This window comes from Molothrus aeneus, chromosome 3 (assembly GCF_037042795.1).
Source record: "Molothrus aeneus isolate 106 chromosome 3, BPBGC_Maene_1.0, whole genome shotgun sequence".
NCBI classification, from domain to species: domain Eukaryota; kingdom Metazoa; phylum Chordata; class Aves; order Passeriformes; family Icteridae; genus Molothrus; species Molothrus aeneus.
The window spans coordinates 4,612,067-4,626,125 of NC_089648.1; the positions used below are offsets into that span (position 1 = coordinate 4,612,067).

At 45.1% G+C, this 14,059-nt stretch overlaps 2 protein-coding genes across 6 annotated transcripts in view; both read right to left on the reverse strand.

Annotated features, from left to right (window-relative positions):
* Nucleotides 1–5,374, reverse strand: part of EML6 (EMAP like 6) — a 93,191-nt gene extending 87,817 nt beyond the window's left edge. For all 3 annotated transcript variants that reach the window (XM_066546061.1, XM_066546060.1, XM_066546059.1), the window contains exon 1: nt 4,995–5,374. In XM_066546061.1, the coding sequence (XP_066402158.1) occupies nt 4,995–5,191 (197 nt within the window). In that variant the 5' untranslated portion in view covers nt 5,192–5,374. The remainder of the gene's footprint in view (nt 1–4,994) is intronic.
* A 7,088-nt stretch (nt 5,375–12,462) lies between these two features.
* SPTBN1 (spectrin beta, non-erythrocytic 1) overlaps nt 12,463–14,059 on the reverse strand; it is a 116,243-nt gene continuing 114,646 nt past the window's right edge. For all 3 annotated transcript variants that reach the window (XM_066546068.1, XM_066546070.1, XM_066546069.1), the window contains exon 36: nt 12,463–13,908. In XM_066546068.1, the coding sequence (XP_066402165.1) occupies nt 13,693–13,908 (216 nt within the window). In that variant the 3' untranslated portion in view covers nt 12,463–13,692. The remainder of the gene's footprint in view (nt 13,909–14,059) is intronic.

Here is a 14,059-nt window from a genome sequence, read left to right on the forward strand (position 1 = left end):
ACTCAAGTAGAAGCAAAAGAGGCCACTGGAACTTCATGGAATAAACAGCATTTTCCCAAGGTTTTCCAGCATTGAAAGCAAAGGAGGCAACAAGCTGATTAGAGGAGTTTCTATGGGGAACGAATTCCTTTCATACGAAACTCATTTAACAACTTGTTGCCTCAGAAGAGTTCCCAAAACCCTGCTTCACCCCAGGTGTGCCATGTCTGTTAAGTTTGGATGGCTTGGTGGATGCACTGGTGTAGCATCCATGAAACGGGGCTGGAATTCCTGTTGTTGAAAACCTCTCCTAAAATCTCTCTTGTAGTCACTGAATCCCAGCAGTCCTGTGGGGTCACCTCGGGGCTCTGAAGTCCAGGGTTAGCCCAAGCTGCAGACAGTGCAGCTCCCATGCACTGATGCTGAACAATACCCACAGTAACCTGAACACCGCTCTACAACCAACAGCTGCTGTCACCTTCCAAATGGGGGCAACTGAACAGAAACTGAAAGTATTTTAGATCCCTTAATAAGCATAACCCTATGAACAGAATATTGTAACACATAATTTTCAATGTGAAAAGTGCATATTATATGGCTCTATGCAGATATTTACCATATGTATTTTGATTAGTAGTGGTGAATATGTATTTTGATGTATTGAATAGTAGTGGTGAATATGTATTTTCATGTATTGATTAGTAGTGCTGTATTAACATTTTAATAATAATTGTAGTCTTGTAATTAGAAGGTAACTTTTGTAGTTAAAATAAGAACTATGTTAGTGGGTTTTTTTAAAAGAAAGGAATGAGGCACTCACACCAGACAGCAGCCACAGGACACCTAAATCTTTCAGGGAAAAGAATTTATTGCCCTCTTATCAGAAGAAACCAACTTCTTCCCGCCTCAAAGGTGCTGTTAGGATTAGGAGGAAGAAGCTGACACTGGCCAGACAGAATCCTGTGTTTGAATGGAATTTATGCATCATGTATGAGGTGTATGAATATGCAACAGGCTGTTGTTTTAAAGGGTTAATCCTTTGTTAGCAGGGGTCCTTTTTCGGGCTCATTCTGCCCAGAAAAAGGTACCCGGACATCTGTAACTCTTTGTATTTATTGTCTCAGATTGTCCTAATTCAATTTGTCCAAATTATTATTACTCTAATTGTATTACTATTTTTATAACCATTTTATTACTATTAAACTTTAAAAAATTTTAAAAACAAGTGATTGGCATTTTTAACATTAAATAAAAAATATTAATGTACAATTCAGATCTTCTGTCTCTGAGGTTTTGATTTGCATAGCTCTGCAAATCAAAAATTCCAGAATTATATTTACTGTGCTCAGCAATACACAACATTGCTTGAAGCATGTTACTCCTTTTCCCCCCACAGCAGCAAGAGAAGAGATCCACATCCTGACACACATCCTGTCTCCTGAAACGACCCTTGTGGAGAACAAGCCAGGCCTGCAGTGGCTCCTGCAGCCCAGGAAATCCCATCCCCGCTGGCACGGCCGCGCTTTAATCTCAATCTGTCCCCCAGCAGCACCCCAGCACACTGAGAGCAATATTCTGATAATCCCACACTGTGAGCAGCCCTACATGAACAGCAGCCCTGCAATCCATGGATAACAGCAGGGCTTTGCAGGCACTACAGACACCTGCCAGGGAGAGCAGGCTGGCTGCCTCAACAGAGACCGGCGTGGAGGCAGCCAGGATGCAAACCTGCTTTTGTAAGTGCACAACATACAAAATATCAGGTGCCACAAGAAACCAGGGTGTGTGACAATGTCACATAGTCAGGACAACTGTTCAATATTGCAGAAATCCTTGGAACTCGAAAACAGGGAGGAATAACTTTGTCACTACAAAGTTATAGTGTTATAGTTATAAAGGAAAAATTTCTCAGGCTTAGGAATCTCTGTTCACAAATAACTTCTGCAGAAACAGATAAAACCAGTTATATTTTAAGTGATAGTGAGAAGTATCTCAATGGGTTATATTCTTATTTTTGCTGTTTGCTGTGGCTTTTACATGCACAAATTGCAGAAAAATTATAGGAAAGAACTGTCTCCAAGACTTAATTCAGAGCAAAACAAGGATTGATGTAACTGATCACTGTTCTACAAGTAATGCACAATATTAAAATAAGGAAACCCGTTCTTTTGAAAGTTTTCAATTATTGTCAAAGTCAATGCTGTCACAAACTCCTCTGCAAAGCAGGGCTCACTTAAAGGTTAAATCAGTGGTTCAGGAGCTCGTCTCCTCCTGGAGTTGAAGGAGGAGGCACTGGAAGCACAGCACCTGGTGTGGCTTTGCACAGAAAACAGGACAATTCCAAGCTCCCTTGTTCCTGCTCAGCACATCGACCTTATTAGCTGAGTGCAGAACATTCAGTTCTTGCACAGGCAGAACTCGCCTTGCAAATGGGAATCCTGGAAGAAAAGCCATTTCTCCAATACTATAAAATTTAATCCAATACTTTCTGGTCTGCTTTAGCCCAAACTAAATTATGTCCAGCTGCATTATCTTGATGCAAAACAAGAGACAGAACTATTAATCTTGGAGAACATATTAAACATACACACCTGCCCTTTTCACCAAGGACAAATATCCCCTCTCATATAAATAAACTTCAATAAACACTTCAAGGTAACACACAGTATTACTTCTGAGAATCGTGGCTTTCTCATCTTTTTTTTCAACAAAACAGCATTCACAAAAACACAAAAAAAAATTCACTGAAGGAGATAACAGCAGTCCTTGGAAGCAGAAGATCTTCCCACTTGAAGGTCTCCCAGTCTCAGTGATTCACAGTATTTTCCAAAATCCAAGTTTTCTTTTTTAAACAGTGTTTCAAACCTCTTTAGAAATGACAACCTGTTGGACTGCAAATGCACACCCTGCTGTTTAGAAGCTGATCTTAAGCAAGTAAATCCCAACAAACCCAGAAAAACTGGATAAATACATTCATCCATTCATCTCAAATGGATTAGAGACGTGAAGCTTAAAATGTGAGAATTTAAATTCCCACATTTATTAGTGATATCAGCAATGACCACACAAGGCATCATCTACTTCAAAGTGCTCACAGTGGTGGGATATTGCATCAGCAGGGACTGCACAGTGCCCCAGTGGCAAAGGAGGCAACCACCAATGCCATGGTGCAAACAACAGAATATTCCAGCAGCAGTCTGGGCAGTCTGTCCTTCCTTAAACCCCACGTGGTGACAGCAACAGTTCCTGGCCCCTGAGAGCTGACATGAGCTGCTGCTCAGCTTCTGCTCTTCACTTCTGGACCCAAATGTTTCATCCTTTGTGGAAAGTACAGTTTTCCACCTGAATTCTGATGGTGTTGCAGATCAGAAACAAAATCCATCTTTCCAAAGCACGAGTTGGACATTCAGCAAGTCCCTCAAGACACAACTATTTGAACACATGGTTCTGGTTTCCTTTAAAGAGCCCAACAGGCAGTGTCAAAGTACAAATATGAGCCATTCATTCTTTCTATCCCAGTTGTACCTTCTCAACATGACACTGCCAAAAGCAGGCTCCCAGTGTGACAGGTCTCAAAGTAAAGGGCACAGAAGCTGTACAATACATTTGGTTTGGGGAGGGAGGTGCTGTCAGGTGTTAAAATAACAATTCAAACATAAGCACAGAAGTACACAGCTCTCTACATGGATTACACTTCCTGTACCAAAGAGTATCAAATTTTATGTCCATACAACAAGCAAAACTTTTAATTTCATGATCCTGCAGATGTCTGTAAAATACTGACTCTTCTCTGAGCAGCCCAGTGTCTATTTTCAGCAGCCTTTGGAGCTGATAATACCTTGGAACCAAAATAAACTTTGATGCACATGCACTGCACTTGATGAAGTGCTGCTGCTTTAATGCATCCTAGAGAGGGGGAGAAGGCTGCTACGAGGATACACAGCAGCCAAAAGCTCTTCCTGGGAAAAGTGGAAGGCTTCCTGCAAACAAGGATTGTGTGACAATTGTGTGGTTTGGTTACAGAGTGTCAAAACTCTGGCTTCAGCAGATGCTTCCACAGCACTCCCACACCATGAGTCACCTGGGACTGTTCTGGTTTCACATCATCCAGGAAACGCTTCATTCATGCTGAACGGGGTGAGCAGGGAGGGCAGCACATAGCTGTGCTCAGGGGAGTGGCATCACCAGGCAACATCCTTCGGGAGGATATTCTAGGCTCACATTTCTCTCATCAAGTAGTAGCTACATTAATTTTCTATTTTACTGATGTCAATTTCTGTATTCTGGACAGATTTTTTTAAAGACTACCTTGAGCAATGTAACTGCATTTTTATTTTGTGAGGTTTATTTTTCATCAGCATTTCTGTAAGATGAAAACATAAATTAAATCCACTTCTCAGGCAGAATTTGAGAGAAAGGAGCAATGAACTGGACAGATGAGAAGCAAGACCTGGCCATCTTGCACCAGCATGCTTGGGATTGTTTGCCTGGAGTGCAAACAGCTGAACTTGATTTTGATTTACATTTTCTGGATATTAAAACCAGATTAGTTTGAGCTACGTGTCAGATTTATGGCACTCTCATGCTGGGATTTGCTGAGGGCGAGGAGAGCTGCACCTGCCTTCTGCACGAGGTCAGAATTGATGAGCTGGGGTCCCAGCTCTGGAAACATCAAGGTACTGGAACTACGATTTTGCAGCACTGTTGCACTGAGACCTTTCCAGTGCTGAAATGAAGCACTTTGCTTTTGGTGCAGTGCAATAGAAAAACTTAACCTTCCCTCCGTTATTATGACAATATTTCCACGCTTTGCTACAAAATAATGATAATCAACAGTATCTAGGGATCCAGCTCTCGCGGAGATTGCTGCTAACAAATCTGAGCTGCTCTAAAACGACAGGTACAAGCCGAGCTGTAAGAGGCGAGGAGGGGGTATTCTGCCAGCACTACATTCTCCTCCTCCCTTCCCTTTAAACCCCACCCCACCCCACCACCAGAGAAGTCAGCCCCCTTACCTGATAATATCATCGTTGTGCCCGAGGAAGAATTTCTGGCTGTGCTCCCTGGTGTTGTAAACCACGCCGACTCCAGCCACGAAGTACACCACCTCTTTCCCTGCCGTGTAGTACAGGTTGTTGCGGCACTGGTGGCCCCGGTAGCCGTACACCCACTCCAGCCGGAGCTGGCAGCGCGGAGCCGTCCGATCCGCCATGATAACCAGCCCCCTGCCCACCGGCACACACAGCCGAGCGCCGGCCCGCCTTCCCCCGGCACGCTCTCCGCTTCCGAACGGCGGCGATCCCCGCCCGCCTGCCGAAGCCTCAGGTGTCCCTTCCGCGCGGGGATGAGGATGAGGATGGGGATGGGGATGGGGATGGGCCGTGCATCCGCGGATGCGGGATGCCGCCGCCGCCGCCGCGCTACCGCCGCGCCGCCACCATCATCTGCTGCCGCCGCTGCCCAGGACGAGCCGCCGCCGCTCCGCCGCCGCTGCGCGACCCGGGCAACTTCTCGGGGTCACAAAAACACACCTACATAAGCAGCACACCCGGCTTTTTTTTTCTTTCCGAAGGCAAAGTAACTTCTGTGCGTCACCAGCACCACCTGCCAAAGTCTCCCCGCTGCGTCTCCCGTGTTGCGCCGTCTTGGCTTCCTGCACAAAGCTTCCTGGGCGCTCTTCTTCTTAACATATCTACCCTCGGGGCCAGGGCTGGAAGAGAAGAAAACACAACACCCGTGCGCTAGAACCGCAGAGTGCACCTGTGTTTAAAATGCAAAGGGACTGCCTGGACTGGGGAGCTCTCGTTCGGTGAGGGGAGCTCTCCTCGGATGGGGGAGCTCTGCCTGGATGGGGGAGTTCTCCTTGGGTGGGGGAGCTGCTCTTGGATGGGTGCTGTGGCCACTCTGGGTGGTCTGGGGGCTTCTGAGGCCGTTCAGCAGGATCCAGTGCTCCGAGTCCTCACACAAACCCTCTCTTTCAATATCACCTCACATACAACATCCAGCATTAATATGGGAATATTACCCCACCTTTCCTCACCCCCGGCAACCGAAAACTTTCTCCTTTTGGAGTCTACAGCAACTATGTAATTAAGACTATCTTATTCCCGTTTCAGTCCCAAAACACTCCAAGTCACCACGAGATAGAAGGGACTGTGGTTTTGTTTGGTTTTTTTTTTTTTGGGGGGGGGGTGTTTCCCTTTTTTTCCCCTTTTTTTTTTCACTGTTATCCTTTGGAATGATACTAGAAGAAATATATTTTCTCTCTTGCCTTCTGCTTTTCCTAAAGCAGAATTCATATTACCATTATCTGTCGAGCTTGTTTGCTGCATATTGGTGGTAAGATATCCACTGCTTTATAGTATCACTGCACAGGAGCCCAAACCCAGCCCTCCAGAAACTCACTCCACAAGGCCACAACCGCAGGGAAGAGGATGCAGAGGAGCAGAACCGAACACCCATTTGCAGTGCACAGCGCCAGACGGACGGGAAGAGGGAATTCCAAGGCTGACGACCCCTGTACCTTTTCCCACACAACACGCCTCACACCGACCGAGCCGAAGAGCGGCGTGCCGCCACCGCTCGCACACGGGGTCACAGCGCCGGCAGCACTCCGGGACACGGCAGCGGGACACCCGCCCTCGGGGGAATGCGAACGCCGGCGCCTCGGGAGCCGCCCCCGGCAGGAGCCCGGCCCCGGGCGGGCGCGGGCGCGGCCGGAGCCCTCACGCCGCCGGCCCTGAGGCGGAGCCGCCTTGCCGCCTCACGGGGCGCGCGCGGGCAGCGGCGCGCGGCCCCTCCCGCTCTCCCTCATGAGGGGGCCCGGCCCTGGGGGCACCGCGGAGCCCTCAGCGATGGCCGGCACGGCCCCGCCCCGCCCCGCGAGGCACACGCAGATTTAGGCAAAAAAAACCCCCATCTTTCTGCTTTCCCCGTGTGCAATAGTCTTCAAAAATCTCACAGAATACAACCAAATTCGCACTCACGTTTTTTAACTCCTTCCCAACAGCCGCTCACCGCATGGACCTTGTTGTATCTTGGAATGGCGGAAATGGGTTGAGTTTGAAGGGATCCACAGGGATCATCCAGTCCAGCTCTTGGCCTTGCTCAGGACACCCCAACAATCGCACCCTGTCCCTGAAAGCGCTCCCGGAGCTCTGGCAGCCTCGGGATCGTGGCCATTCCCTGGGGAGCCTGGGCAGTGCCCGGCACCTTCTGAGGGAATGAGGGAAGAGCCTTTCCCTGATGTCCAGCCCAAGGCTCTGACACAGCTCCCGCCGTTCCCTCGGGTCCTGCCCTGGTCACGGCAGTGGAGAGATAGATACCAGATACCGGCCCGTCCTTCCCCACCCTGGCGTTATTCAATGGAAAAACTTCCATGTGATCACAGCTTTCTTTTTATGTTGTTGTTTTGTTTTGGTTTTTTTTGTTAATTATCTAATTTACATAATAAAATTAATCAATATGACAGATAGGCTCTTCACCTATCCAACCAGGACAAATGAAAAATTGGTTTCAAGCCTCTGCTGCCGTAGCTGTCATTTCTCTGTGACAGAGGGCATTCAAGCTGAACTTTGTATTTAATCCTTCAGTAAAATTTATATCCTGTGTTTTGGAAAAAAAAAAAATTATCATCATTATTTTAACAATTAAGTACACTAGTCATGCACAAACAGCCCATAAAAACCTCAAAGAAAAACCTTAAACATGTGGAGTAACACAAGTTCAGTTTCATTCATTTTTCTATAATCTGTAGTCTCAAGAATTTGGTAATTTTTTGATGGTGGTTGAATTAATTCAATTAATTTAAGCATGATGTTCTGTGTAATTTTTTTGCAATTTAAAAAATGGCATTATTACTTTCCTATTAGGAGCTGTCATGTTGCTGAGAATGTTCCTCAATGCTGCAGCCTGCTGTTCACTGTCAGCACAACATAAATATCCTGGATGCTCTCATGGGCTGTTTTTTGGGTGTTAATTCCAGGTTCTGGAGCCCTCAGCATCACAAAGAGAATGGAAGTAGCAGTGCAAACCAAAATAAAGTGTGAACCTAAATTTAAAAGGGGAATTTCTGTTAAAAATGGTAGTCTGAATATACTTCCAGTTTCACATAACTGTAAAAATGAATGCTTTAAAACTTAATTAAAAGAGACATAAAAATTGACAATAGCAGTAGCATTTTTCCTCCTCATTGTGGAAAGGAGCCCATTGGCTGGGAACACATATCCTGTGACTTTACTACTTTTTTATTTTATATTTGAAATGTAAAAACTAACTAATGTAGCGTCTTGGACGAATAGTACCTGAGTGACAGTCACCACTCTGCTGAAGGGACAATTTGCTGCTGCTGTTGTATTTTTTGAGGGATTTGGGGTTGGTTTTTTGGGTTTTTTTTTCCTTTGGTTGGTTGGTTTTCTGTTTGGTTTGCTTCTTTGAAGCAAGCCTTGTATAGAAGATGCCAGAGAGCAGCACATCTCAAATGAACTCCAATCCTCTATGATACATCCTGCCCACTCTGTACATATCCAAGAGCTGTGATTAACAATGAACACTGAGGTTTTCCCTCCCAGAAACATCTGTCTTATGTCCTAGATCTCTGCTTCACAAAATAGCCTTTATAACTCATATTTTTATGGATGAATGTACAGCAGATGCACAGAGACGGCATATTAATTGCTATTTCAAAATTGGTACCTCTTATTTGAGCTGCAAATACTTTTTAAAATTATATAAAATCCCTAATAACTCAGGGGAGGGATCAGAAGCAGGAGCTGTGATCTAGTTCTGTTTATTTGTTGCCTGGCATTACATTAATCCAATCCTGACTGATGCCTCTCAGTGATTTTACAATTTAACTACAAAATCATAACAGGGGAATTGGCTCTAAGCTCTTATCCCTTGTGGGCAGAAATACTGATTTGCATTAATGCAATGCTTGGATCCAGCCAGAAACAGCATCAGGAAAAAGGAGAAAAGAAAAAATGGAGCCTTTTCTATCCTCACACCCGTTTTGGAGAGACCTGGCAGACAGGGCTCTTCGCAGAGCCAGCCTGGAGGGAACGTCCTGACCAGCCATGACAGATTGGTGCTGCTGCTGCTGTCCCAGAGCTGAGCAGGACAGCCAGGAACGGCAGATGGATCAAACCCACTCATCACACTCTGCACTCTGACACAGCAGCCCAAGGCCTCCCAGACCCCCTCTCTCACAGGGTACTGCCTGCCTTCATCCAGCCTGGGGGCTGCCTTTCTGCCAGACCTTCGTGGAGCCTCAGCCACCGGTTTAAAATCACTGCAGAAAGCTTGATCTTCCCACAGAATCTCCTTTTTCCTGCCACAGCAAGGATGGTGGAGCTCCTCACCTTTCTGTATCCTGGCTGCCATACTTGACTCAACTTCCCTCCTACGATGATTCAGCTGAGACGTGTTTAAATCTTGCCACGAGTTTACATAACTCCTTAGCAATCTGATTTTCTGAGCCAAGAGAACTTTGATCCGAGCTCTTCATTCTCTCTCACCAGTCACCCTTGCATCTCCCTGGGTACAGTGACCTCTCATGGACGCTGCCGGCACTCGGTGAGCAAGGGACAGTTCTGTCTCAGCTGGGCGTGGGAGGAGAGGAACAGCGGTAGCAACAACAGACTTGAAACAAAATTCGCGTTAGGCCCAGATAATTTTTGCCGGTACAACGCAATGAGCCACCCCAGGGTCTCATTTAACAGAGAAAGAGTATTGTGCGACATTCCTTACTGTGGAATATAAAGTAAATGATATTTCAGACACCGAAAAATGTGTATTCACGCTGCACCGTAGCTGTGGTGTTCACCAGCACCAGGCTGATCAGCTGGGGGGTGGTGCTGAGCAGGGGAGGACCCGGCCGGCACGGACGCACAGAACGCTTTCCCTTCATCCCATTAGGTGTTCCACTGCCAAGCAGCCCGTTCCACGTCCCTGGCGTGTCCCGGGGCTGCCCGCGGGCTGTGCTGGGGCTGCGGGCGAGCCGTGCTGCATTATGACACACTGCGGATGGCGGGTGCGCCCACGGGCGGCGCCCGGGCACCGCAGCTGAGTGAGGCGCACGCCGGCCTCCCCCAGCACCGCGCCTGCTGCGGACAGCCACAGCCACCTGCTCAGGGGCTGCCCTCCACTGGGCACGGCTGAGGTGTCCACCTCTTCCACGAATTTCATTCTTAACATTAATCACAGCCTGGTTTTCTGATTTTTTTTTTTTTTTTAATGAAAAGGACTAATGTTTGTTTCAGCTCATTGGGATTTAAGTTTCTGTATTTCTTCAGCCACCTGTGATTAGCAAAGGTAGGGAAAAACAAAACAAAACAAAATCAATCAAACAAACAAACAAAAAAACCACCAAAAAACCAGCCACTGAAAGTAGCAAAACTCTCATACCTGCAAGTTATTTATTGCAAAGGTAGATTGTGAAAGACCGCACCCATTTAAAGTCTGAGAACTCAACCATAAGAAAGGAGACCATGGTGAAGGGAAAAACATCTAAATCAATATTTCACCAGGACAGAGATTGATAATTCCTTCCTTTTCCTTTACCATTACCAATAATCTTCTTCATACAAAGTACAGTCCTACCACAGAGCATATTACCTGTGCAAAACAGATGGATTAATAGATTATTGGCATTAATCTGAAAGAAAACCCTCCCACCAACACATACTAAATTCTGATGGCTAAAGAGTTCTGGGTTTTTTCCCCACATTGTGCTCAATTTGCCTGGATATGGGAAGGACCCTCTGAGAGCTTCCCTCAGCTTAGAATGTGATGTGAGGGTCCCTCCAAGATGGAAAAAGGAGACTGACCTGACTGCAGGACAATTCCTATTCTTATCAATGACAAGCAACACAGCTGGGAAGCGGTTTGCCTTAATTCATTTTCTTTGAAAATTTTCAGGTTCTGTGTGACTTCTGCAATGTATCTCCAGAGGAAATATCACAATTTAGGTACAAAACAGCGGCAGTAATGTGTTACCCTGTACTAGAAATCCTCACCCTTCAGTGCAGCTCCAGGAGGAACAGAACATTCCATCTGCCAGCAGTCCAGCCAAGATCACCGGTGCAATTCAGAAAGTGTCATGGCCACCTCTGAGCAGGTGACACCAGTGAGAGTGACAGCCTGCTCCAGTTTCAGCCCCATTTCCATCACCCACCTTTGCAGTTTCCTCCTCCCCTGGTATTTTCCAGCAGCAGTCCCTCCCTTGACATGGTGCAAGAGATTCCCTCACTTCTCTCCCTCCTGCCCTGGCACACGGGTGTGTGCACTGACCTGACTTCTCTGACTTGGCTCTGGCTGGGGAGGCTCCTCCTGACCTCTCTCTGCAGGAAACTGCTCCCTGAGGCTCCAGGGCTTATTGGGATTCACTCCTGCTCCTCAGCAACTTCCAGTCAGTCCCTAAGCAGAAAGGATTTTTATTCAAGTCATTCTTGGGAACAACTTCCAGTAAGGACAAACAAGAAAACAACTCAAAAGGCAATGTTCAACCAAGTCACTACAGAACCACACACCCCAGGCTGTTGAGATCCATTTGCCTGACTGCTCACTGCACCAGCTCAGTTGAAATGACACATATGTAAGGCATCAACATCTCTGTGCATTAATCAACTCAGAAAATTGTTTTGTAGTCTCTAATAAGGCTAAACTTCAGCTATTTCTAATGTATTAAATTTTACATTTACAATATTAGCAGTATTAGTCTACATATTACTAATAATTAGACTGAACAACATACCATTACAGAGTAAAAACTTGTGTACATGAATACTCCATTGTTTAATAACCAAAAACTTTGGAAAACAAGAAAAACCCAGAGAACACTGTACGCTCCATGAAAATAATTTAAGACACTGTATTGGTCACATGTTCAGGAAACTATCACTTGGAAACACGTGAGTTTGCAGTTTATCTGCTTTCTACCAAAATTAATATTTGAGTGGATTTTAACAATCACAATACATTAAAACCCAGGCTCCTAACATTTCATTGACTTTAAAACATATTGGACCTTCTTGGAGCTATTCCTATTAGATGGATCCCTAGGTGGCATCCAAGGTAAGGAAGGGACATAAGCACTTGAGTAAAAAGTGGGTAGGAAGTTGGAGACTGGTGCTTACTCGAAATGATGTCCTTTTGCTGCCAACTGGGACATTTGGAGCTTTACCTCCATCAGGTAAATGTTCAGGGAACTCCATTACCCAGCCTCTGATGTGCTTACTCCCATCCACTCTGCCGCTTTCACTTCCCACAAAAAGTATCTATATCAGAATATTTTTCAAAATATTCATTTAATTCCTTTTCTCTTTATTTTTGGCACTTAATTTGGGAGGCGGGGTAAAAAGGAGGGCAGGTGGGAAGTGAAGGGAAAGAAAAGTGGGAAGAGAGAAAATAACTATTTCAGAATGAACTTTCGCACAAAAGAATGGAATTACATTTGAAGACATCAGTTTCAGTGCACAGGAGAGATGACATTTTAAAATAACTTTATTTTTGATCCTCTTTCAAAATTATGATTTAACATTGTCAGAAATGAAATAAGAAACTTACCCAGCATATTTAGTTTTAAAAGCATTTAATGACATCGCATATATTTAACAGATAGGGTAAAAGTCTAGAGGTACAGTTCGATACAACTGAAAGCCAGTTCCAGTACTACTCTTGACTACAGGCCCAGTCATTGAAAGTTCATTCCTATTAAATGTAATTTTTGATTGTGCAGTAAGATGAAAATTTTTCATTACAATAGTTACAGTGACAGAAATGCACACTATGTATCAAAGAGCAAGGTAATGTAGCAAAATTATAACACACAGTGCTGCAGCTGACAAGCAAGTAACCATTTGAGTAACATTACTTTTCCAGTAAATGCTTCAGTTCCACTTTTACACTTATTGATGATTTTAAAGGGTTTATTATACATCTAGTCTTATTATACTTTGTACTAGAATTATCTGAAACATACAATATAATGTATTTCGGCAAAAAAAAAAAAAAAAAAAAGAAATTTGAAATTACAGCTTATTTAAAACTGTACCAGCCTGTTAATCCATCTTGAACGCCAACATTCTTATCTGTCGTACTCGATGCGGGGACGCTTCGGGTGGTGTTAAACAAACCTTGGGCTGTGAGTCAACCTGCACTCTGTTACAGCAAAGAGAACACACTACCATTTGAATTCCTGTTAGAATTGCTGGGGAAGGCTCTACTAGCCAGGACTCAGCATAACAACCTTAACTGGAAGTGAATGCCTTTGAGAATTTGTACATTGGTTTCTCGTGTGCACAGTAGATTCGAAAGCACCGCTGCCTTGCATACCAATAGCACTAGGAGTGGGTTATTTTCCAAGACAGCCTCACAAAATTGAGGAACAGTTTAAATATTAAGATCTAATCTACATTAACTTCATTAAAAAAAAACAAAACAAAACAAAACAAAAAAAAAAAACCAAACAAAAACAAACCCCCAAAACCTGGTCCTTCCTCTCCTACAGAAGCTGCCCAATGCACCTCATACGTTTGTAACTTTAGATTCTTTTTTTTTTTTTGTTGGCTTTTTTTATTTTAAAATGCTCTATAAATAAAAAAATGTCAATCACATTGAGGAACATGAGGCACAGAGAGTAACGTATTGGTTCTGAGCTCGCATGCTGGAATTCCACTGGAACGGTCAGAGAAGTGCAGTGTGTGGAGATGGAATTCACTTCTTTTTACCAAAAAGGCTGAATCTTTTCTCTTTGTCTTTCTCTTTGTCTTTCTCCCGCTTGCCAGGGCTGGACTCGCTGGTTATTGTGACACTGGCAGGCAAGGTCTGGGCACGGCTGGAGGCTGGAGTGCTCTGGGTGGTCGGGGACACTTCGATTTTGTCTGAAGAGATCGCTGATGTGATGGCCTGAATCCACGTGTTCATCTCCTCCTTCAAGAGCCCCAAAGGCACAGAACTGTTACAACCAGCACACCCCTCTGACTCCCACAACAGTGCGAGGGGGAATGGACATGGGTGGAAATACAAGGAAAACCAGCCCCAGCTCATCCCCTCTGGCTGTGCACCTCCAGAGACACCTCCC